Here is a 26,471-nt window from a genome sequence, read left to right as displayed (position 1 = left end):
AGCCAATCAGAGAACAGCATTCGTGATAGAACGCTAGTAGATTTATACTAAAACTCGATAGAAACACGGAAAACATGTTTTCTATTTCTTAAATAGCAAAATGAAAAGATGATGGGAGGAACTTAGCAAAATATGGTTCAATCGAAAAGCTGAACAGGAAAAACCCAAAATTTGGGTAATGTAGTCACTGTGATGATTTAATTCTTTATAAGCTGCTAGTCTTTGCAAACAACGCGAGTTTTTTCTGATCACCCTTCTTCTTTCCCCAACTCCCAATCGGGTGGAATAGTGTTAGGCTAATAAGATTAAAGTGACACAACAAGCTGACAGAAAAGCCAAGGCAAACTGAGTTACTACTCATTTTCATTCTTGTTAACGAAATACCGCTCATTCGCGAAAGAAAAACTAATTAAATATTAAATCAAATATAGACCAATATACAGTCAGGGGTCAGTCAGACCCAACACGAGCAAACAGATTATTCTAATTATATAGCTGCATGTCAGCTAATCCTTTATTGTTACCGCAACTTTTATTCCCGAATTTCTCAGAACTGTCCAATTTAGGAACAAATTTGGCAATTAATTAAGACTTTTAGTTAAAACTTGATGCACAAGCTGTCCAATGTAATATAAATTGTACAGTTCGTCTAAGCCAATCAATTCCAAGAGAAAACAACATATGATAGAGATTAGCCAATCAGCATTAAGCATAGCGTCAGCTCTGTATGCTTTTTGCATTGTTAGTCGACAATTTGTCAAGTTTTTCCATTTATCTTGATCTTTTCAGCAATAGTAACGAAAACGAGAGATTTCCTTCGTTTTCAGAAGAGAAGTTTGCTAACCTAAGAACCAAAAATTAAAACACTGCAAAACACCTCCAACAGTACACTAACTTGGCTGAACGTTAGTGCAGCGAAGCGAAGCGAGAAAGTTGGATGATATCCTTCTCCATTAGTTAGATGCAATTCTTTGTCGTCCAAAAAAAAAAGGAAAAAAAAAAAAAAAAAAACAAAAAGGAAAAGGAAAATTAATTTAAAAATTTCATCCGTCGATGAGTATTTTTAACCCTTCGCAAAATAGGTGAATAAAATTGAATTAAGTTTTATTTGGGTAGAAATGCTTTGAGTGAGTTGCACATGGTATGTTATGCTTACTATTAATGCAGGCTTTTCCCGTTCTGGACATACGTTTATTGTTTACGCTGGATTGACTGACTACTAGCTATATAATTAATAAGTAACAGGACTACATGCTTGCCCAATTTGGAAAAAAAAATAGTTTAAAAAAATTCCACGACAGTCCAAATTGGCTGTCCTCGGCATTTTTTTCATCCAATAGTTTCCGAATTGGATAGCATGTATATGTCTACTAATTATATAGCTGTCAGTAAATCCTATTACCAGCGCGACTATTTTTCCTTTATTTCTAAAAACTGTATAATTTAGGATTAAATTTGGATAGTTTCAATTAGAGCTTTCAGTTAAAAATGCACAAGCTGTCCATTTTTAAGAAAAATTGGACAGTTTTGTCTCAGCCAATCAAGTCTAAGAGAAAACAACATGTTATAGAGTTTGGCCAATCAACACAAAGCATAGCGTCAGCTCTGTAGACTTGTCTCATTGTTAGTCGGCAATGGCGGAATTTTATAAGGCATATTTGCCAGGTTTTTCCTTCTCTTGATCTGCTCAGCAATAGTAACGAAAACGAGAAATTCTTTACCTTGTCAGACGGAGGAGCTAACTAACCAAAGAAGGAAAAACCAAGACAAAACACCTCCAAGAGTACAAAACTTGACTGTACGTAAGTGTAGCGAAGCGAAGCAAGAAAGCTGGAAGATATCCCTCGACATGAGATAGCTGCAATTCTTTTTTTGTTTTTTGTGCTGAAATTCGAAAAAAAAAAGACTGCGACGAATACGAACGAGATAGTGAAAAGGAGGATGTCAAGAAGTTATAAAGCTCGTTCGGACACTTTGTTTACGACTTTCATCGATGGATGCAGTATTTTTACTCACTCTGTTGCAAGCTTGGCAAACTCAGGTGAATAAAATTGCACTGTTTTGTTAAGCTTTATTTGTGACAATGCTTCAAGTAAGTAGCATATGCTGTGTTATGCTGACTATTATTGAAGGCTTTTCCTGGTTCTTGACATAAGTGTATTGTTTACGCTGGATTGACAGACTATTAGCTATGTAATTAATATGTAACCGGACTGCATGCTTGTCCAAATTGGAAATAATTAGATTAAAAAACTTCCTCTGACAGCCAAATTGGCTTCGGCCTACGGCCTTGTCCAATTTTGGCTGTCCTTGGATTTTTTTTTTCATCCAATTATTTCCAAATTGGACAGCATGTAGTCCTGTTACGTATACTAATGCTACACCGCACGTACAACTATTGATACCACAGAACCATTAAATAAAGAATAATTTATAACATAATATAGTGTAGTCTGTCACTTTTTATTAACAAAATTCAACCAATTCAACTGTTACAATCAAACCTCTTTAATACAGACACAAGAGGAAAGGGAAAAGTGTCCGTATTATAGAGGTTTCCGTAATGAGAGGTTCAACTGTATTTGATAATGGACACACGATGGCGTTAAAACCTGTTGTAGTTTCTTTTCGCTAATTTTTACCATAATTTGTATTTCGGAAATAGAGTTCTCTTATTATCATTACAGTCCATAAATATCTTCCTGGTTGCCATTTACATCTCTACTTACTTGACAATATGAAGCGGTTCTTCTTATTTGATAGCATGGATCGTTTTCTTGATAGTCCCTCCCGTAACATCCGTTCATAAGGACATGCCCCATTCCTGCCGGGTAAACATAAGCTGGTGCAGCTGCTTCGTGTTGTGGTTCGTCTTCATCTTCAACTGTAGCAGATAAATGATACCCCTCGGGAAGGTGGGCGTTTTCGCGATCGCTATCAAACGTCATGTCAGGTTTGATGTCTAACTGTATCTGAAATGGTTAACACTGTTAGACGGCCGAAAAACAGATTGAAGTTACTACAGTACGTATCAGACTCTTGCACAGATCTGCACAGATTTTTGCTAAGGAACAATGTGCCACGGATTTGACCTCAATTTAGACATAAGAAAATGACCACCAAATTGAGTGAAGTATATACAAAAAAATTAATTAAACTCAGCAAATACAAAAGAAGGTAAGGATGGACAAAAATCGAAGAACGTTAAAAGGTATTACAATATAGGTTTCTAGAAAACTGTTGGGCTGAACAGTTTTCAAAGTTAATCTTGTTTGCTTCTAACTTTTTACTATAAAGCCGGGAGACATAATTGGTTGTAATGAAGCTATGGTTTTGTCTATAGTTCCACAGAAGTAATTTCTTCTCTAACATTAAGTTTCATAAGGAGTGTTAGGCAAAACTTCAAAAACAGAGTAAGCTCAGCCGTGACACAGTCCCTTTTTAATTATCTTATTTTGCTCTCCGAATTCCTTATGAATAGATGGAAAGGAAGAGGTTGATCTGCGGAAATGTTATCGTTGTCGGTGGTGTTTGGCACTACCGTGACTAAAATTTGCCGCTCCGACTCAGAGATTTAAAACCTTTCCCTTGCGGGAATTGGCAAGCCTTGACAAATATCCCGGGGGAGGGGGGCACTCCTCTATAAGGCCTATACGGGGACGTGCTGCTGGATAGGGTATGGTTTTTGACTCCTCCGGCCCTGAATAGGGTATATAATTTCAAGCTTCTCTGTCCTAAATAGTGCCTGAACCTGTCCTAGACAGGGTATGGCCGCAAGACTGTCGTCGAGTATTTATAATGTTTTCGCTTTCGCTTCAATGGAAAGCAAATTTTTATTTGCTGGGATCGGTGTTTGCATTCCAATGTGTTGAACATCGCGTACGGGACGCAGTCACGTCGATGTCGATGTTGTCCTTTGTCCTAAATAGGGTCTTAAAATAGGGGGTGTTGTCCTACACAGGTTATTAAGTTTCTATTTTCCTGAACAGGGTGAGGGATTCAAACCGCCAGGGTCAAGTACCCCCCCGGGACAAATATCAGGGAAAAAGCTTTACTGAACACCTTATATCTTCCAACTGAAGCTCAGAGATTCCAAGTTGGAAAGCAGATAGCCGCTACAATGGATCTCTTCTCTCTTTTTAGAGATTGAATCGGCTGGGAAAGAATTGTTTTTTCGCGTCGAGAAGATTTCACTCAGCACTCCGTTCCATAATGTCTTACGGTCTGAAAAGGTTAAAAATAATTAAGCAAATAGCCATCTTGAGGGAATATTCCGCTCTCAAACAAGTTTTCATTCATGGAATGAAAGACTTGAGAAGTGTTCAATCCGTGACGGAAAAAAGTTATTAAAATTACGAGCGGTAAATTTAGAATTTCTCGCTTTTATGTTTGACAAATGAAGACACCCAACTCTTAGGGCCTGTTTACATGATTCCGGAATGACTTTCATTCCGGAACGAGTTCATTCCATCCCCATACATTTCTATGTATCTGTTTACATGATACCGAGACGAAAGTCAAGTCATTCCGGAATGAGTTCATTCCGGTTTTCATTCCGGAATGAAAGTTTCGTTCTGGAATGACATTTCATTCTGGTATCATGTAAACACAGAACGAATTTCGTTCCGAGATGAAATCGCAACTCATGAAACCGCATACGGACTCTACAGTTTGAATTCTGAGCGAAAAAACGTAAGAGCATTTACTGTTTAGCCCAAAGAAGCAGCTCTATGGTCAAATTACTCGTTAAAATAGCAGATACGGCAATTAATGGGCACAAAAACATGTTTGCGTAAAACATGCGCCATCTTGTTTTGATCTCGCGCGAAAACCGCGCACGTGAAAATGCCTTTGGTTGAACTGGTCGACTCTGCCATGTAAATGCATCATGTAAACAGGCCCTTAGTTTTTTTTCTACATGTATACGCGGGGAAAGGCAAGGAACACACCTGTGAATGCGAACATTTGAATCTCTTTATTACGTGCCATCTTTGAAAAAAGAATAGGTGAATGCTTGTTGTCGACATGTTATATATTGTAATTAAAAACTGCCATGCAAAACCCTTTATTTGAAAATTTAGCTCTTACCGTGAACATTCTTCGGTGAACACATGTCGACAAATAGTGGCAGCTTGCAGAGGCAGTATTCACATCACACGAAAACTTTATCGGCAAACGATGCAGTCTCATAGATTGCATTTGGTCTTTATGATGGCTTAGAAAGTAATACTGAAGAAAGGTTTTTCCACGCTTGGCATGCGCTAGACGTTTTTAAAGGGACTGTGTCACGGCTGAGTTACGTTTATTTTATCGCGTTTTGCCAAATATTCGCAATGAAACTGAATGTTAACAATGAAATTACTTCTTTGGGTCTAAATGACAAAACCATAGGTTCATTGCAACCAAACGTGTCTCCCGGGCGGTATAATTTAAAGTTACAAGCAAACAAGATTAACTTCGAAAAGTGTTCAGCCCAACAATATTTCAAAAACCCATATCGCAATCCATTTCAATCTTCGTCGCTCTTGGCCATCCGTACCTCCTTTTGTATTTGGTGTGTTATTGAAATGTTCCTTCACTGTTTATGGTCATTTCCTATGCTTAAATTTGGCTAAAATACGTGGCACAGTCTCTTTAATTCGTGACTTTTATATATTCGTGAACAATAACATGCACATTCCCGTATTATTTGCACGCCTGGTATGCTTGTTCCATTCCAGTGCGCAGCTGTTTACACCTAGCGTTTTCTCCTAAGCACACTCATCTCATTAACTATTCATCGTCTGAATGTGGTGCTCAAACACACGTCACTTCACTAACAATAGAGTATATCTGTATAAGCTAATAAAAGTTTGGAAAATGCATTTAAACGCAAACATACCTTATGGTGTAAGAAACTGCGGGAATTATCTCCTGCGGCTTCCATGTGTTCCAGTTGTTTATCCAAAATCTTTGAACCAACTTCAACTAGTTTTTGTGCCACTTGGGCTTTTACTGCGCATTGAAAGAAGAAACAGTCAAATACAACTATCAATATTGTCGTCTACTAAAGGCTGCAAGGCTACGCGACAAGACCAAACGGTGGTCTGGGTATCACTGGAGTTTTGCATATCGGTTTTGAGGTAATCTATACATACTACTTATTAACCGAGAGTGAGGGCATTACAGGGGATCTCAGACCGAGGCCTTGATGTATTGACCGAGCGACAGCGAGGTCAATACATCAAGGTCGAGGTCTGAGATTCCCCTGTAATGCCGAACGGACGAGGTTAATAAGTTATTTATTATATGGCCTTTAAGTACTATTCAAAAAGGTATAATCAAGAGAAAAACACTAGAGGTAAAACTCGCTCTCGCTCTCGCTCTCTGTGGCTCTCTTCGTCGCTCATACTAAAGAAGTATCGGTATGCTTATATTTTTCTTTCAGTTATTGAAAGGATAGTTATATTTTGTCGGCATTTTTTGCTGTTTTTGCTCCCTCGCTAGTAGCTTTTACTAACAAGTCAAAAAAACGTGGAGCTGAAGAAAATTTTCATAATGCCCGGTCATTACAAGAAAATAATGCCCGCTCAGCAGCCAATCATAGCGCGCGTACTATTGTAGCCATATAATAAACCATTTTAATAAGTCGAGACACAATTTTGAATATTTAACTTTCCGCGAATGACGTTGTTAATGAAATATTCATCTGCGCCTCGACGTATTAAAATGAAGTGTCTACCATTGTAATAAGCCGAGGTGTCATTTTGAATATTTTATTAATGACGTCATTCGCGGAAAAATAAAAATTCAAAATGGCCCCTCGACTTATTAAAAGGGTGTATAAGTTAGATAATATATTTGTGTACGTGAAGACTGTTTTCCTCTCAGGGACATTTCTCTGTAGCTTTCCTTTTCACTGTTGCAGCGCCTTGATTTTGGAAATTTCTTGTAATCATCATACCTAAAACTACCTTGCAGCAGCTTTTTACACTTTTCAATACTACCTTTCCGTTTTGTACCGTCAGCTTGAAGCTTTTATCTGACACGTTGATTAAAATGGCTATACGTTAAACCTTGTTCTATCATAACCCTTTGTAAACATGTTGGGGTATGACTTCAGTTGCAATGAAGGCTCATGCACCTCTAAGGTGGGCTTAGAAGTTACAGTAGTTACAATTGAATGCGTAAGAAAAACCGAGTAAACTAAAGCGGTGAACAAACATAATTTTTAATTGGTTCGTCGCTCGATCGTTGCTGTAAAGTTACTTTGTTAATTCCCCTGATCAGTGCAAAAGGCTTGCGCATATATGTGATAGATTTTAAGGGGTGGCGGCCTTCGCGGCTCAGAATACGGTAAACACGGTGTTAATTTACTTTCTTAATAACCGCAACTGATCATAAATCGTTTGAGCTCAAATTCTACATCTTCTATAAACTGGCTTGCATAGCGCCGCGTTCAATTTTCGATTGAGTTATCGCTTTGAACAGAACCAAAGTGATAGAAATTACATGCACGTTTGCACGCACGCGATTCTTAAACCAAGAAAAAAGCCTGTTGGGGTTACAGTAAAAACCCGCGAGTTCAGTAAGAACCTATTATTTTTCAGGTTAGCCTAAACAGGTTCTTACATAAAGGGTTATTAACTCAAATTTAGGCTAATTAGGTTCTTAATTTCTGAAGAAAAAATTTCAATATTGTTATAGAGATTTTATTGGTATTCGGCCTATTCCTTGTATAAAATTTGCATACCACATAAGTGCTTATGTAAAAATGAAGCTCTAATCATTTAGAATATGACAGGTAAACATTTTTAATCAATTTTAGAAAACAAGAACCTGTTTTCAAATTTGAGGATAAATAGATTTTTATAAAAATGGTTCCTAATTTGCAAATTTTAGCCTAACATGTTCTTAAATGTTAGGTTCTTACTCGCGGATTTTTACTGTGTTGCATTACGTTCGTGAGCAAAACTCTTTGCTCTCACAGTTTTTTCCTCAGGAATGGCGAGATGTAGGGGACAATCTAACAGAATTCTGGAAAGTGACCTGCATTCGATTTTAGGGGAGAGTAATTTTTAGGGAGGGCCACAGGTTTGTTAGCTTTGCTATTTAGTGTTACCCTCATTTTAAATAAAGTCTTTATTATTATTATTAGTAAAAAGTTCACATTTCTAGCGGCCGCTAAATCACAGTAATTAATAGAGTTCGTTCCAGTGAGCCAGTGACGAGCTAAAAACTCAATTGACAAGAGACGCAGATTTTTGCTGCTACCATGCTTTGAAAGTACACTTGCTGTTTCAGTAACTTATTTTGATACATTTCCGTCTTTTAATGACGATAAATTTAAAACCTAAATCAATTCAAGTATGATAGCTTTCTGCAAAAAAGGTTAATAAAAGAAGTATACAGCATATTTATTAGTACTTTTCTTCGTAAACATGTATATTATTGATGTGATATTTTCAGCACAATACTACAGTATATCAATCAGGAAGAAAAATGACAAACGTAAAAAACACAAAAAAATGACCAATGTACACAGATGATCACTGAACTGAATATGGCGCTAATCGTCGGCCGTTACCTTCTTTGAATTTTTGATTTCCGGCGCAAGGTGCTCGCTTACAAGAGCTTGGAATGCTTAGAATGTCTTATTTGCCAAGATATAAGCACACCAAAAGAGCTTTGTCACCCTCAAATAAGTAAAAACTGATTTCCTGCGAAAATTGAATCGTGATAACTGTGTTATTTAAACGACTATGAATTAGCAAAACTTATATACTTCCAGATGATATTGAGCTCGATATAATGCCAAAGGGCAAACTGAAGTAATGTTTAATAAATGAGCAGCAGTGTTTTATCAAGTTTAAAACACGAGGCGCAGCCGATCGCGCGAGTGTTTTAGACTTGATAAAACACGAACTGCGAATTTATTGAACGGCTTCAAAATCTTCTGATGTAGATCAACTCATTCTTGCACTAATATTTGGATTTGGGGTTAATTTCGCCCCAAAAAATTGGACGTAAGCTTAGCCGTGACTTTATCAGATATAAAGACACTCATTAAACATTAATTTCTTTTGTATTTTCTTTATGAATTATTAATGAGTTTTTGAATACTCTGTAAAAATGAAATCAGAAAGGCATCGTTTTTTGCTCTGGTTTGTGTTAATTCCATCTGCCATTGTTGGCTCCTTAGGAATATTTCGAATTTCCTAGCCGGATTTCATAAAAATTAAACTCGCTGGAACGTTAAGGATGTGTTTAAAACCTGTTTGCCAAAAGCGTCTTTTTCAGCGACAGAAGAAAAGAAAATTCTAAATTCGGTCCTGTTCCTGGTTTCTCCATATTTACACACAGACGCTCTTGCATATGATTTTATTACGTCATGATGGTCCGTACCATATGATTAAAATATATCTGCAAGACCACAGTGACAACCGAGGAGTGTGGCCAGGTGTCTTGTAGACCTGAATCAGTAAATTATTTAAAATGGGAAAACAGACGAAGTACGGATCTTAACGGCAGAAGCGACCATAAATAAACAAAATTGATTAAGCAACCAAAACATCTTATTGTCAAACTCAATTTGTTTATTTTTGGTCACTTTCGCCACTAGGATCACTCTGCTGTCTATACTTTCATGAAAAGACTTATGAGATTTTCGTTTCAAATGCAGCGAATAGTGCTATTTGCCTTAAAGAATGGTTTAAGGGACCTGTCATTATATATCAGGGGGGAGGGCCACTAAATCGTCGAAGAAGAGGGCTAAAAAATTGTGACCCTCCCCCAAATTGGAGCCAAAAAAATTGTGACCCTCCCCAAATTGGAGTCTAAAAAATTGTGATCCTCCCCTTTGAATGTACACAAACAAAAACAGCCCTTTGATTTTGTAAAAAACCATTGGTTTTGCAGTTCATTTTTTTTTTGCTGGTTTTCTTTTGTTTGTTTATTTTGCTATTGGTGATCGCAGCCCCAGATCTTTTTAATTGAAATCGGGTTAAGGGTGAGTTTTAGAATGAACGAAGCTGCGTGCCCTCTAGGGTGGCCCTGTATTTTCCCCCAGGAAATTTTGCAGAATATCGATTCCTCCTGGATCTGTTTTCCGCGATTCTGAGCAACAAATGGCCCTTCCAAAATGCCATTCAGATCGCTGTTGTTTTTGGCTATTAAAAGTAGGCAACAAAATGAAACTAGAAAGTAGCGATATACTATGTTTTGGGACGATCATTGATTAAGTCCACTTTAACTTCCTGGCTTTAAAATGAACTGTTTAATTAAAAATTAGTTCATCCTGGAAATAATTGCTTCAATGTAGATTGCATCTCATTGCATGAACCTCAAGCTTAATTCGTAAGGCCCACGGAGCCTTGACTCAAACAGCTGTTTCACATGACACAAGCAAGTTTAGGGGGGGCATGCTTCCCCGGGAAAATGTTTTATTTTACGTCTTCTAAAATCACAAGAAATTTACTCAAAACTGCCAAAAATAATGAAAAGTTATCAATTTATACCAGTGAAAAACACCTGTTATCAAAGGTACAAACTATTAAGCATTCAATACCTATTGCAACTTTCTAGTAAATTGGGCACTATTGACAAAATGTTTGACTGTTGCCGAGGGCAAAAGACAATATGAGGTTAAGGCAAAGGGGTAAAGCAAAGTCTAAATACAGACTTTGAAATGAAAAGAGAAAAGCTCATTAACGGCCATACTTGAATATTGACTGGAATCTTTTGTCAACACCATTGTTCTGACAACACGAGAAAAGGGCGAACATCAGTTTCAAAATTAGAACTTAATATAAAAATCATTTGAGACACTCGGTAGAGTTTTACGCTTAAAAAAAGTCAGAGCCCTCCCATAAATACAGTTTACAAAGTAATGACCCTCCCCAAACTGGCGCTCAAAAAGTAATGACCCTCCCCCCAAATATAGTGGCCCTCCCCCAAAAAAAAAATGACAGGTTCCTAAAAAAGATTTAATTATCACGGTCCTTTTTAGCTTAAGAAGCTTTTATCGCATTTGGTAACCTTGAGAATTAACCAAGAACATATCCAAGCAAACATATTTAAAGAAATAATTAGTAAGATATCGTAGGCAGTAATCAATCAAAATCTCACGAAAGCCGTGTTGCTTAGTTATATTTTCTTAAAAGACGTGAGAAAACAATTGCTTCTGATTTTTCCTTTCAAATGTAGTGAATGTCTTGAAAAGTATTTCAATTGAACAGATTTGTCCTGGTTTAGAAAGTTTTTATCACATTAAACTGAAAAGGTTTGTCGTGGTTTAAAAAGCTTAATCACATTTGGCAATAAAACATCTTGTGTCATATTTTTAACTTTTATGTCTTTTTTCCCGATGAGGTCCAGCCGGGGAGAAGTTGGTTAGGAATATATCGATACGTAGGCGTTTTGTTCTTCAATGGCTACTTGGCTTTTTGATTCTTTATCATTTTTGGAATTTTTGGAATTTTTATAGTTTCCCTTTGTAAGCACTACTGACGCCATGACATAAGCTGATGACTTGTAACAAATGACAATAAATAACGAACGGTGATTGCAATGAAAAAGTTAAAGAAAGGTATGCAAAAATTCGTGATTTGTCTTTTTGTTTCTTTTTCATTTTATGAGTTTTTATAGTTCACCTTTGTAAGCACTACAGATGCCATGAAATGGTCTGATGACTTGTAACAAATGACAATAATTTACAAAAGTTGCCTGCAATAAAAAGTAAAAGAATAGTATGTGGAATTTCGTAATTTTTTTTTTCACGTTTAAGGAACTAAATATGGTGACACCTTTATGAAATTGGAACAAATGATATAAATATTTCTGTTTCGTTTGTTCTTTAATCCTTAAGGTGATTCCCTAGTATTGCATTGCGCATCCTTACTGCGCAGAATTTTACGCGTTATTAGCGCGCGCACATAAACAAAATGGCGGCTTTTTTCTATGCGGCTTGACTCGCGAGACGGAGAAATCATCGTTTTCTCGTAAACGAGTTCGGTGACCTATCATTTTTGTCTCTTAGTTCGAAAGCAGCGATCAAATTCTTTCTATAAAATGAATACAGATCAATTTCTATGGCAGAATAATACATTATCACCGAAAACGTGCACTTTCAGCAGTACTTGCAAAGGAAATATAAGGAATTATATGGTAAATACAAGGTCTTCCTGCTCCTAAACGAATACGGGGACCCCACTTTTTTATTTCAAAATTTAACTTCCCTTAAAGTAAAGAGCCAATATAAATCACAACATTTCGTATACTAACTCATCAAAAAAGCTTTGAAACCGAGAAAAAAGACTATGAATTATACAGAATATTTTCGCGATTTAAGTGAAAACTTAAGCTTTCAAAAAAATTGTTCAAGGATACAAAAAGTATTTAGAATATAACTTTGAATATAGGTAAGTGATATTTGACTTTAAATTTAAATCCAACATAAAATACAAAATTGTGTTACTTTACCAGCTAGTTTGCCAAAAGCGAGTTGACCGGCGGACAGATCCAGTAGGTCCAAAAGTATCTCGTAGGCCGAAATTCAGATGAAAGCATTGTAAAAAGTAATCAGATTTCGTTAGAGAAATGTTTGGAATTCAAAACAACATCAATGAAGCCGATCCTAAATTGAATACTTCAATTGTAGCATGCTTAGCTACTTTTTTCAGCAGAAACTTATAAGGGTTGAAACGTGTAACGCGTGTTCACAGCGCTTGAATATTCAGTTTTGCCAAGTACCATATTTGGAGACACAAAGAGTTTGGCGCGAATGCTTCACACACGTAATGACACACGAAACAACATTTTCGGTTTCGGAGAGTTACTTGAATTCCGAGCTAAACGCTGTAAATTTCATACAGAAACTAAGGAAATTCATTAAATGTATCCAAGTGATGTTTTCCATACTACTTAATAACGACAAAACGGGAGAATTTAAACAAAAATTTAACTTTATTCGACCAAGCTTGTTCAAAAACAAGATTATGCCATCGAGCGCGAGCTAGCGCGCGCTGTGAATTTTATCCAAATGTTGCAATTTTGATTGGTTATTTTTTTTTCTTCTGATTTTCCAAATATGGTACTTAATGGAACGAATGTACAAACGCTTTGTACAATACGAATCATAGGGAGTTACACGTTTCAATCCTTATGGGTTTCTGTTTTCAGTCAATTCCGCTTTCCGATCACTTTGATCATCGAATCTTACCCTGATCATGATGCGCTCTTATTTTATAATAAAAAAAATGACCATTTTGCAGCTTAGATTTTCTTTTTAAGGGAACACAGCCATAAATATCTTTTATATCGTTTATCAGTTTATTTTGATACTTTCAATTTAAATCGCGTATATATTCTGTATGATACGTAGACTGATTCTTCTGTTTGAAAGTCTTTTTTTGATGATTTAGTATACGAACTGTTCTGATTTATATAGATATAAAAGCTAAGTAACAAAAGAAATCAAGAAAACAACATTAAAAAATCGTGCTTTAAAAGCAATTTATTTTTTATCAAAGACAGAGAGAAAAATACTACTTCTCAATTTCGAATCTTGTAAATTATTGCTTTGGCAGTTAAAGCTTTTAATTTGCTAGGAAACAGGCAAGAACTGAAAGAAGGACAAACGAGACAGAAATAATTAGATTATTTGTGCCGACAATTTTACGAATTGACTGAACAAAGTAGGTAAGCATGCTACAATTGAAGAATTCAATTTGGGATAGGCCTTATTGATGTTGATCAATTTATTTTAATTTCGGCCGTCGAGATACTTTTGGACCTACATTATCTTTCCGCCGATCAGCTCTCTTTTAGCAAACTAGCTGGTAAACTAACATAATTTTGTATTTTTTGCCGGATTTAAATTTAAAGTCAAATACCTCTTACCTATATTGTTGCGTGTTGGACGTACTTCAAATTTTCTGTAAACGAAGAAGTGAAAATTGGAAGTCGATGTTGAGTCTCCAAAGAGTTAACATAGACTGCTTTTTTTCCTTGCAGAACAAACTGATTTATCGGCTGAAAGTGGTCGTTAATTGTTCATACGCTGTGTTGGTTGCTTAGCTTCTTTGTGGACTACCGGAAAGAATTTGTTATCAAAAGACAAAAGATTGAAATTTTCTTTTCAAATGCAGTGAATAGTACTAATTGCCTTAAAGAATGGTTTAAAAGAGATTTAATTATCAAGGTCTGTTTTAGCCTAAAAAGCTTTTATCACATTTGGTAACCTTGAGAACTAACAACGAAAACTCATATCCAGAGAAATAATTAGTTAGATATGCATATATCGTAGGCAGTAATCAATCAAAATCTCAGGAAAGACGCGTTGCTTAGTTACATTTTCTTGAAAGACACGGGAACACAATAGCTTCTGATTTTTCCTTTCAAATGTAGTGAATGTCTTGAAAAGTATTTTAATTGAACAGATTTGTCCAGGTTTATGAAGCTTTTATCACATTTAATTAAAAAGTTTTGTCGTGGCTTAGAAAGCTTTTTTCACATTTGGCAATAAAACATCTTGTTTCATATTTTGATCTTTTATGTTTTTTTCCCCGATGAGGTCCAGCCGGGGAGAAGTTGGTTAGGGATCTATCGGTACGTAAGCGTTTTGTTCTTCAATGCATTCTTGACTTTTTGATTCTTTATCATTTTTTTGAGTTTTTATAGTTCACCTTTGTAAGCACTACTGACGCCATGAAATGGTCTGATGACTTGTAACAAATGACAATAAATTACGAACGGTGATTGCAATAAAAGAGTAAAAGAAAAGTACGCAGAAATTCTTGATTTTTTTCAATTTAAGGGAACTAAAAATGTCGAAGACCTCGTAAAATTGTCGGCACTGACAAATAATCTAATTATTTCTGTCTCGTTTGTCCTTCTTTCAGTTCTTGCCTGTTTCCTAGCAAATTAAAAGCTTTAACTGCCAAAGCAATAATTTACAAGATTCGAAATTGAAAAGTAGTATTTTTCTCTCTGTCTTTGATAGAAAAAAAAATTGCTTTTAAAGCATGATTTTCTAATGTTGTTTTCTTGATTTTTTTTGTTACTTAGCTTTTATATCTATATAAATCAGAACAGTTCGTATACTAAATCATAAAAAAAAGTCTTTCAAACAGAAGAATCAGTCTACGTATCATACAGAATATATACGCGATTTAAATTGAAGGTATCAAAATAAACTGATAAACGATATAAAAGATATTTATGGCTGTGTTCCCTTAAAAAGAAAATCTAAGCTGCAAAATGGTCATTTTTTATATATATATAAAATAAGAGCGCATCATGATCAGGGTAAGATTCGATGGTCAAAGCGATCGGAAAGGCGGAATTGACCGAACAAAGTAGGTAAGCATGCTACAATTGAAGAATTCAATTTGGGATCGGCTTTATTGATGTTGATCAATTTATTTTAATTTCGGCCGTCGAGATACTTTTGGACCTAAATTATCTTTCCGCCGATCAGCTCTCTTTTAGCAAACTAGCTGGTAAACTAAAATAATTTCGTATTTTTTGCCGGATTTAAATTTAAAGTCAAATACCTCTTACCTAATGAGAACCAACAAATTAGATTTTCATGGTGAAAAAAACAAAATACACATTTGGTAACCGAGAACCGGCAAAGAAAATCATATTCAAAGGAATAATGTGTTTTTTATTGTGTGTAATAATCAACCAAAAACTCACCAATGCCGGCTTTTGGTTCTATAATTATAGCCGGCGAGCTTGCTCGTGGCAATTGCAAACTGGCTGGTAAATTACATAATTTTGCATTCTATGCCGGATTTTCAAAATAAAGACTAAAAACGTTCATCTTTTTTTTTTTTTTTCCCCTCCCCGGTGCTTCTTTTTTTTTTCTCTTACTTGCTTTTTGATTCTTTATCATTTTTTGAGTTTTTATTGTTGAGCGTGGATTGCAACCACTAAGCGTTATTAAACAGGCTGAATACTTCAAACAAATGACAATAAACTTAAGAAGGGTGCTTTTAGTAAAAGAGTAAAAGAAAGGTATGCATAATTTCTTGATTTTTCTTCATTTAAGGGAATTAAAAATAAACTTAGGAAAATTGTCGGGACAAATAATCCAATTACTTCTGTCTCGTTTTCCTTCTTTCAGTTCAAGGCTGTTTCCTAGCAAATTTAAGGCTTTAACTGCCAAAGCAATAATTTAAGAAGATTCGAAATCGAAAATGTAGTATAATTTTTTCCTCTGTCTTTGATAGAAAATAAATTGCTTTTAAAGCACGATTTTCTAATGTTGTTTTCTTGATTTCTTTTGTTACTTGGCTTTTATATCTATATAAATCACAACAGTTCCGTATACTAAGTCATCAAAAAAAGAGCTTTCGAACCGAAGAATCAGTCTACGTATCATACGGAATATATACGCGATTTAAACTGAAAGCTATCAAAAAAAAAAATTGGATAAACGATATAAAACATATTTATTTCTGTGTTCTTTTTTTTTTCTTAAAAAGAATAATAATAATCAAAGCTGCAAAAACCCTTGTCATTTTTTTATTATAAAATAAATGAGCGCATCATGATCAGGGTAAGATTCGATGGTCAAAGCGGTCGGAAAGGCGGAATTGGCTGACCAACAGTAGGCTAAGCATGCTACAATTTAAGAATTCAATTTGGGATCGGCTTTATTGAAATGAATCTGATCACCTTCGTATTCGTTATGCGAATTTCGGCCGTCGAGATTCTTTTGGGCCTACATTATCTTTCCGCCGATCAGCTCTCTCTTAGCAAATACCTAGCTGGTAAACTAACATAATTTTGTATTTTTTGCCGGATTTAAATTTAAACTCAAATACCTCTTACCTATATTGTTGAGTGTTGGACGTACTTCAAATTTTCTGTAAACGAAGAAGTGAAAATTGGAAGTCGATGTTGAGTCTCCAAAGAGTTAACATAGACTGCTTTTTTCCTTGCAGAACAAACTGATTTATCGGCTGAAAGTGGTCGTTAATTGTTCATACGCTGTGTTGGTTGCTTAGCTTCTTTGTGGACTACCGGAAAGAATTTGTTATCAAAAGACAAAAGATTGAGATTTTCTTTTCAAATGCAGTGAATAGTACTAATTGCCTTAAAGAATGGTTTAAAAGAGATTTAATTATCAAGGTCTGTTTTAGCCTAAAAAAGCTTTTATCACATTTGGTAACCTTGAGAACTAACAACGAAAACTCATATCCAGAGAAATAATTAGTTAGATATCGTAGGCAGTAATCAATCAAAATCTCAGGAAAGACGCGTTGCTTAGTTACATTTTCTTGAAAGACACGGGAACACAATAGCTTCTGATTTTTCCTTTCAAATGTAGTGAATGTCTTGAAAAGTATTTTAATTGAACAGATTTGTCCAGGTTTATGAAGCTTTTATCACATTTAATTAAAAAGTTTTGTCGTGGCTTAGAAAGCTTTTTTCACATTTGGCAATAAAACATCTTGTTTCATATTTTGATCTTTTATGTTTTTTTCCCCGATGAGGTCCAGCCGGGGAGAAGTTGGTTAGGGATCTATCGGTACGTAAGCGTTTTGTTCTTCACTGCTTACTTGGCTTTTTGATTCTTTATCATTTTTTGAGTTTTTATAGTTCACCTTTGTAAGCACTACTGACGCCATGAAATGGTCTGATGACTTGTAACAAATGACAATAAATTACGAACGGTGATTGCAATAAAAGAGTAAAAGAAAAGTACGCAGAAATTCTTGATTTTTTTCAATTTAAGGGAACTAAAAATGTCGAAGACTTCGTAAAATTGTCGGCACAAATAATCTAATTATTTCTGTCTCGTTTGTCCTTCTTTCAGTTCTTGCCTGTTTCCTAGCAAATTAAAAGCTTTAACTGCCAAAGCAATAATTTACAAGATTCGAAATTGAAAAGTAGTATTTTTCTCTCTGTCTTTGATAGAAAATAAATTGCTTTTAAAGCACGATTTTCTAATGTTGTTTTCTTGATTTCTTTTGTTACTTAGCTTTTATATCTATATAAATCAGAACAGTTCGTATACTAAATCATCAAAAAATGACTTTCAAACTGAAGAATCAGTCTACGTATCATACAGAATATATACGCGATTTAAATTGAAAGTATCAAAAAAAAAAACTGATAAACGATATAAAAGATATTTTTGGCTGTGTTCCCTTAAAAAGAAAATCTAAGCTGCAAAATGGTCATTTTTTTATTATAAAATAAGAGCGCATCATGATCAGGGTAAGATTCGATGGTCAAAGCGATCGGAAAGGCGGAATTGACTGAACAAAGTAGGTAAGCATGCTACAATTGAAGAATTCAATTTGGGATAGGCTTTATTGATGTTGATCAATTTATTTTAATTTCGGCCGTCGAGATTCTTTTGGACCTACATTATCTTTCCGCCGATCAGCTTTCTTTTAGCAAACTAGCTGGTAAACTAACATAATTTTGTATTTTTTGCCGGATTTAAATTTAAACTCAAATACCTCTTACCTATATTGTTGAGTGTTGGACGTACTTCAAATTTTCTGTAAACGAAGAAGTGAAAATTGGAAGTCGATGTTGAGTCTCCAAAGAGTTAACATAGACTGCTTTTTTCCTTGCAGAACAAACTGATTTATCGGCTGAAAGTGGTCGTTAATTGTTCATACGCTGTGTTGGTTGCTTAGCTTCTTTGTGGACTACCGGAAAGAATTTGTTATCAAAAGACAAAAGATTGAGATTTTCTTTTCAAATGCAGTGAATAGTACTAATTGCCTTAAAGAATGGTTTAAAAGAGATTTAATTATCAAGGTCTGTTTTAGCCTAAAAAGCTTTTATCACATTTGGTAACCTTGAGAACTAACAACGAAAACTCATATCCAGAGAAATAATTAGTTAGATATCGTAGGCAGTAATCAATCAAAATCTCAGGAAAGACGCGTTGCTTAGTTACATTTTCTTGAAAGACACGGGAACACAATAGCTTCTGATTTTTCCTTTCAAATGTAGTGAATGTCTTGAAAAGTATTTTAATTGAACAGATTTGTCCAGGTTTATGAAGCTTTTATCACATTTAATTAAAAAGTTTTGTCGTGGCTTAGAAAGCTTTTTTCACATTTGGCAATAAAACATCTTGTTTCATATTTTGATCTTTTATGTTTTTTTCCCCGATGAGGTCCAGCCGGGGAGAAGTTGGTTAGGGATCTATCGGTACGTAAGCGTTTTGTTCTTCACTGCTTACTTGGCTTTTTGATTCTTTATCATTTTTTGAGTTTTTATAGTTCACCTTTGTAAGCACTACTGACGCCATGAAATGGTCTGATGACTTGTAACAAATGACAATAAATTACGAACGGTGATTGCAATAAAAGAGTAAAAGAAAAGTACGCAGAAATTCTTGATTTTTTTCAATTTAAGGGAACTAAAAATGTCGAAGACTTCGTAAAATTGTCGGCAGAAATAATCTAATTATTTCTGTCTCGTTTGTCCTTCTTTCAGTTCTTGCCTGTTTCCTAGCAAATTAAAAGCTTTAACTGCCAAAGCAATAATTTACAAGATTCGAAATTGAAAAGTAGTATTTTTCTCTCTGTCTTTGATAGAAAATAAATTGCTTTTAAAGCACGATTTTCTTATGTTGTTTTCTTGATTTCTTTTGTTACTTAGCTTTTATATCTATATAAATCAGAACAGTTCGTATACTAAATCATCAAAAAATGACTTTCAAACTGAAGAATCAGTCTACGTATCATACAGAATATATACGCGATTTAAATTGAAAGTATCAAAAAAAAAACTGATAAACGATATAAAAGATATTTTTGGCTGTGTTCCCTTAAAAAGAAAATCTAAGCTGCAAAATGGTCATTTTTTTATTATAAAATAAGAGCGCATCATGATCAGGGTAAGATTCGATGGTCAAAGCGATCGGAAAGGCGGAATTGACTGACCAAAGTAGGTAAGCATGCTACAATTGAAGAATTCAATTTGGGATAGGCTTTATTGATGTTGATCAATTTATTTTAATTTCGGCCGTCGAGATTCTTTTGGACCTACATTATCTTTCCGCCGATCAGCTTTCTTTTAGCAAACTAGCTGGTAAACTAACATAATTTTGTATTTTTTGCCGGATTTAAATTTAAACTCAAATACCTCTTACCTATATTGTTGAGTGTTGGACGTACTTCAAATTTTCTGTAAACGAAGAAGTGAAAATTGGAAGTCGATGTTGAGTCTCCAAAGAGTTAACATAGACTGCTTTTTTCCTTGCAGAACAAACTGATTTATCGGCTGAAAGTGGTCGTTAATTGTTCATACGCTGTGTTGGTTGCTTAGCTTCTTTGTGGACTACCGGAAAGAATTTGTTATCAAAAGACAAAAGATTGAGATTTTCTTTTCAAATGCAGTGAATAGTACTAATTGCCTTAAAGAATGGTTTAAAAGAGATTTAATTATCAAGGTCTGTTTTAGCCTAAAAAGCTTTTATCACATTTGGTAACCTTGAGAACTAACAACGAAAACTCATATCCAGAGAAATAATTAGTTAGATATCGTAGGCAGTAATCAATCAAAATCTCAGGAAAGACGCGTTGCTTAGTTACATTTTCTTGAAAGACACGGGAACACAATAGCTTCTGATTTTTCCTTTCAAATGTAGTGAATGTCTTGAAAAGTATTTTAATTGAACAGATTTGTCCAGGTTTATGAAGCTTTTATCACATTTAATTAAAAAGTTTTGTCGTGGCTTAGAAAGCTTTTTTCACATTTGGCAATAAAACATCTTGTTTCATATTTTGATCTTTTATGTTTTTTTCCCCGATGAGGTCCAGCCGGGGAGAAGTTGGTTAGGGATCTATCGGTACGTAAGCGTTTTGTTCTTCACTGCTTACTTGGCTTTTTGATTCTTTATCATTTTTTGAGTTTTTATAGTTCACCTTTGTAAGCACTACTGACGCCATGAAATGGTCTGATGACTTGTAACAAATGACAATAAATTACGAACGGTGATTGCAATAAAAGAGTAAAAGAAAAGTACGCAGAAATTCTTGATTTTTTTCAATTTAAGGGAACTAAAAATGTCGAAGACTTCGTAAAATTGTCGGCACAAATAATCTAATTATTTCTGTCTCGTTTGTCCTTCTTTCAGTTCTTGCCTGTTTCCTAGCAAATTAAAAGCTTTAACTGCCAAAGCAATAATTTACAAGATTCGAAATTGAAAAGTAGTATTTTTCTCTCTGTCTTTGATAGAAAATAAATTGCTTTTAAAGCACGATTTTCTAATGTTGTTTTCTTGATTTCTTTTGTTACTTAGCTTTTATATCTATATAAATCAGAACAGTTCGTATACTAAATCATCAAAAAATGACTTTCAAACTGAAGAATCAGTCTACGTATCATACAGAATATATACGCGATTTAAATTGAAAGTATCAAAAAAAAAAACTGATAAACGATATAAAAGATATTTTTGGCTGTGTTCCCTTAAAAAGAAAATCTAAGCTGCAAAATGGTCATTTTTTTATTATAAAATAAGAGCGCATCATGATCAGGGTAAGATTCGATGGTCAAAGCGATCGGAAAGGCGGAATTGACTGAACAAAGTAGGTAAGCATGCTACAATTGAAGAATTCAATTTGGGATAGGCTTTATTGATGTTGATCAATTTATTTTAATTTCGGCCGTCGAGATTCTTTTGGACCTACATTATCTTTCCGCCGATCAGCTTTCTTTTAGCAAACTAGCTGGTAAACTAACATAATTTTGTATTTTTTGCCGGATTTAAATTTAAACTCAAATACCTCTTACCTATATTGTTGAGTGTTGGACGTACTTCAAATTTTCTGTAAACGAAGAAGTGAAAATTGGAAGTCGATGTTGAGTCTCCAAAGAGTTAACATAGACTGCTTTTTTCCTTGCAGAACAAACTGATTTATCGGCTGAAAGTGGTCGTTAATTGTTCATACGCTGTGTTGGTTGCTTAGCTTCTTTGTGGACTACCGGAAAGAATTTGTTATCAAAAGACAAAAGATTGAGATTTTCTTTTCAAATGCAGTGAATAGTACTAATTGCCTTAAAGAATGGTTTAAAAGAGATTTAATTATCAAGGTCTGTTTTAGCCTAAAAAGCTTTTATAACATTTGGTAACCTTGAGAACTAACAACGAAAACTCATATCCAGAGAAATAATTAGTTAGATATTGTAGGCACTAATCAATCAAAATCTCAGGAAAGACGCGTTGCTTAGTTACATTTTCTTGAAAGACACGGGAACACAATAGCTTCTGATTTTTCCTTTCAAATGTAGTGAATGTCTTGAAAAGTATTTTAATTGAACAGATTTGTCCAGGTTTATGAAGCTTTTATCACATTTAATTAAAAAGTTTTGTCGTGGCTTAGAAAGCTTTTTTCACATTTGGCAATAAAACATTTTGTTTCATATTTTGATCTTTATGTTTTTTTCCCCGATGAGGTCCAGCCGGGGAGAAGTTGGTTAGGGATCTATCGGTACGTAAGCGTTTTGTTCTTCACTGCTTACTTGGCTTTTTGATTCTTTATCATTTTTTGAGTTTTTATAGTTCACCTTTGTAAGCACTACTGACGCCATGAAATGGTCTGATGACTTGTAACAAATGACAATAAATTACGAACGGTGATTGCAATAAAAGAGTAAAAGAAAAGTACGCAGAAATTCTTGATTTTTTTCAATTTAAGGGAACTAAAAATGTCGAAGACTTCGTAAAATTGTCGGCACAAATAATCTAATTATTTCTGTCTCGTTTGTCCTTCTTTCAGTTCTTGCCTGTTTCCTAGCAAATTAAAAGCTTTAACTGCCAAAGCAATAATTTACAAGATTCGAAATTGAAAAGTAGTATTTTTCTCTCTGTCTTTGATAGAAAATAAATTGCTTTTAAAGCACGATTTTCTAATGTTGTTTTCTTGATTTCTTTTGTTACTTAGCTTTTATATCTATATAAATCAGAACAGTTCGTATACTAAATCATCAAAAAATGACTTTCAAACTGAAGAATCAGTCTACGTATCATACAGAATATATACGCGATTTAAATTGAAAGTATCAAAAAAAAACTGATAAACGATATAAAAGATATTTTTGGCTGTGTTCCCTTAAAAAGAAAATCTAAGCTGCAAAATGGTCATTTTTTTATTATAAAATAAGAGCGCATCATGATCAGGGTAAGATTCGATGGTCAAAGCGATCGGAAAGGCGGAATTGACTGAACAAAGTAGGTAAGCATGCTACAATTGAAGAATTCAATTTGGGATAGGCTTTATTGATGTTGATCAATTTATTTTAATTTCGGCCGTCGAGATTCTTTTGGACCTACATTATCTTTCCGCCGATCAGCTTTCTTTTAGCAAACTAGCTGGTAAACTAACATAATTTTGTATTTTTTGCCGGATTTAAATTTAAACTCAAATACCTCTTACCTATATTGTTGAGTGTTGGACGTACTTCAAATTTTCTGTAAACGAAGAAGTGAAAATTGGAAGTCGATGTTGAGTCTCCAAAGAGTTAACATAGACTGCTTTTTTCCTTGCAGAACAAACTGATTTATCGGCTGAAAGTGGTCGTTAATTGTTCATACGCTGTGTTGGTTGCTTAGCTTCTTTGTGGACTACCGGAAAGAATTTGTTATCAAAAGACAAAAGATTGAGATTTTCTTTTCAAATGCAGTGAATAGTACTAATTGCCTTAAAGAATGGTTTAAAAGAGATTTAATTATCAAGGTCTGTTTTAGCCTAAAAAGCTTTTATCACATTTGGTAACCTTGAGAACTAACAACGAAAACTCATATCCAGAGAAATAATTAGTTAGATATCGTAGGCAGTAATCAATCAAAATCTCAGGAAAGACGCGTTGCTTAGTTACATTTTCTTGAAAGACACGGGAACACAATAGCTTCTGATTTTTCCTTTCAAATGTAGTGAATGTCTTGAAAAGTATTTTAATTGAACAGATTTGTCCAGGTTTATGAAGCTTTTGTCACATTTAATTAAAAAGTTTTGTCGTGGCTTAGAAAGCTTTTTTCACATTTGGCAATAAAACATCTTGTTTCATATTTTGATCTTTTATGTTTTTTTCCCCGATGAGGTCCAGCCGGGGAGAAGTTGGTTAGGGATCTATCGGTACGTAAGCGTTTTGTTCTTCACTGCTTACTTGGCTTTTTGATTCTTTATCATTTTTTGAGTTTTTATAGTTCACCTTTGTAAGCACTACTGACGCCATGAAATGGTCTGATGACTTGTAACAAATGACAATAAATTACGAACGGTGATTGCAATAAAAGAGTAAAAGAAAAGTACGCAGAAATTCTTGATTTTTTTCAATTTAAGGGAACTAAAAATGTCGAAGACTTCGTAAAATTGTCGGCACAAATAATCTAATTATTTCTGTCTCGTTTGTCCTTCTTTCAGTTCTTGCCTGTTTCCTAGCAAATTAAAAGCTTTAACTGCCAAAGCAATAATTTACAAGATTCGAAATTGAAAAGTAGTATTTTTCTCTCTGTCTTTGATAGAAAATAAATTGCTTTTAAAGCACGATTTTCTAATGTTGTTTTCTTGATTTCTTTTGTTACTTAGCTTTTATATCTATATAAATCAGAACAGTTCGTATACTAAATCATCAAAAAATGACTTTCAAACTGAAGAATCAGTCTACGTATCATACAGAATATATACGCGATTTAAATTGAAAGTATCAAAAAAAAAACTGATAAACGATATAAAAGATATTTTTGGCTGTGTTCCCTTAAAAAGAAAATCTAAGCTGCAAAATGGTCATTTTTTTATTATAAAATAAGAGCGCATCATGATCAGGGTAAGATTCGATGGTCAAAGCGATCGGAAAGGCGGAATTGACTGAACAAAGTAGGTAAGCATGCTACAATTGAAGAATTCAATTTGGGATAGGCTTTATTGATGTTGATCAATTTATTTTAATTTCGGCCGTCGAGATTCTTTTGGACCTACATTATCTTTCCGCCGATCAGCTTTCTTTTAGCAAACTAGCTGGTAAACTAACATAATTTTGTATTTTTTGCCGGATTTAAATTTAAACTCAAATACCTCTTACCTATATTGTTGAGTGTTGGACGTACTTCAAATTTTCTGTAAACGAAGAAGTGAAAATTGGAAGTCGATGTTGAGTCTCCAAAGAGTTAACATAGACTGCTTTTTTCCTTGCAGAACAAACTGATTTATCGGCTGAAAGTGGTCGTTAATTGTTCATACGCTGTGTTGGTTGCTTAGCTTCTTTGTGGACTACCGGAAAGAATTTGTTATCAAAAGACAAAAGATTGAGATTTTCTTTTCAAATGCAGTGAATAGTACTAATTGCCTTAAAGAATGGTTTAAAAGAGATTTAATTATCAAGGTCTGTTTTAGCCTAAAAAGCTTTTATAACATTTGGTAACCTTGAGAACTAACAACGAAAACTCATATCCAGAGAAATAATTAGTTAGATATTGTAGGCACTAATCAATCAAAATCTCAGGAAAGACGCGTTGCTTAGTTACATTTTCTTGAAAGACACGGGAACACAATAGCTTCTGATTTTTCCTTTCAAATGTAGTGAATGTCTTGAAAAGTATTTTAATTGAACAGATTTGTCCAGGTTTATGAAGCTTTTATCACATTTAATTAAAAAGTTTTGTCGTGGCTTAGAAAGCTTTTTTCACATTTGGCAATAAAACATTTTGTTTCATATTTTGATCTTTATGTTTTTTTCCCCGATGAGGTCCAGCCGGGGAGAAGTTGGTTAGGGATCTATCGGTACGTAAGCGTTTTGTTCTTCACTGCTTACTTGGCTTTTTGATTCTTTATCATTTTTTGAGTTTTTATAGTTCACCTTTGTAAGCACTACTGACGCCATGAAATGGTCTGATGACTTGTAACAAATGACAATAAATTACGAACGGTGATTGCAATAAAAGAGTAAAAGAAAAGTACGCAGAAATTCTTGATTTTTTTCAATTTAAGGGAACTAAAAATGTCGAAGACTTCGTAAAATTGTCGGCACAAATAATCTAATTATTTCTGTCTCGTTTGTCCTTCTTTCAGTTCTTGCCTGTTTCCTAGCAAATTAAAAGCTTTAACTGCCAAAGCAATAATTTACAAGATTCGAAATTGAAAAGTAGTATTTTTCTCTCTGTCTTTGATAGAAAATAAATTGCTTTTAAAGCACGATTTTCTAATGTTGTTTTCTTGATTTCTTTTGTTACTTAGCTTTTATATCTATATAAATCAGAACAGTTCGTATACTAAATCATCAAAAAATGACTTTCAAACTGAAGAATCAGTCTACGTATCATACAGAATATATACGCGATTTAAATTGAAAGTATCAAAAAAAAACTGATAAACGATATAAAAGATATTTTTGGCTGTGTTCCCTTAAAAAGAAAATCTAAGCTGCAAAATGGTCATTTTTTTATTATAAAATAAGAGCGCATCATGATCAGGGTAAGATTCGATGGTCAAAGCGATCGGAAAGGCGGAATT

The 26,471-nt window shown here is 34.4% G+C and overlaps 1 protein-coding gene across 2 annotated transcripts in view; it reads right to left on the bottom strand.

The window, feature by feature from the left end:
- Window positions 1–5,944, bottom strand: part of LOC144643444 (uncharacterized) — an 11,028-nt gene extending 5,084 nt beyond the window's left edge. Inside the window, exons 1-2 of one of the 2 annotated variants that reach the window (XM_078502700.1) lie at window positions 5,882–5,944; window positions 2,730–2,972 (exon numbers count right to left, since the gene is read on the bottom strand). In XM_078502700.1, the coding sequence (XP_078358826.1) occupies window positions 2,730–2,972; window positions 5,882–5,926 (288 nt within the window). In that variant the 5' untranslated portion in view covers window positions 5,927–5,944. Of the gene's footprint in view, window positions 1–2,729; window positions 2,973–5,088; window positions 5,127–5,881 lie in introns of those variants that run through there. The other variant, XM_078502701.1, reaches the window with a different exon arrangement.
- Between the last annotated feature and the right edge of the window lie 20,527 nt (window positions 5,945–26,471).

Source organism: Oculina patagonica, chromosome 2 (genome assembly GCF_052425735.1).
Source record: "Oculina patagonica isolate OP01 chromosome 2, crgOcupat, whole genome shotgun sequence".
Lineage (NCBI taxonomy): Eukaryota > Metazoa > Cnidaria > Anthozoa > Scleractinia > Oculinidae > Oculina > Oculina patagonica.
Note: the sequence above shows the minus strand (reverse complement) of the source record. Positions and strands in the feature narration are given on the sequence as shown.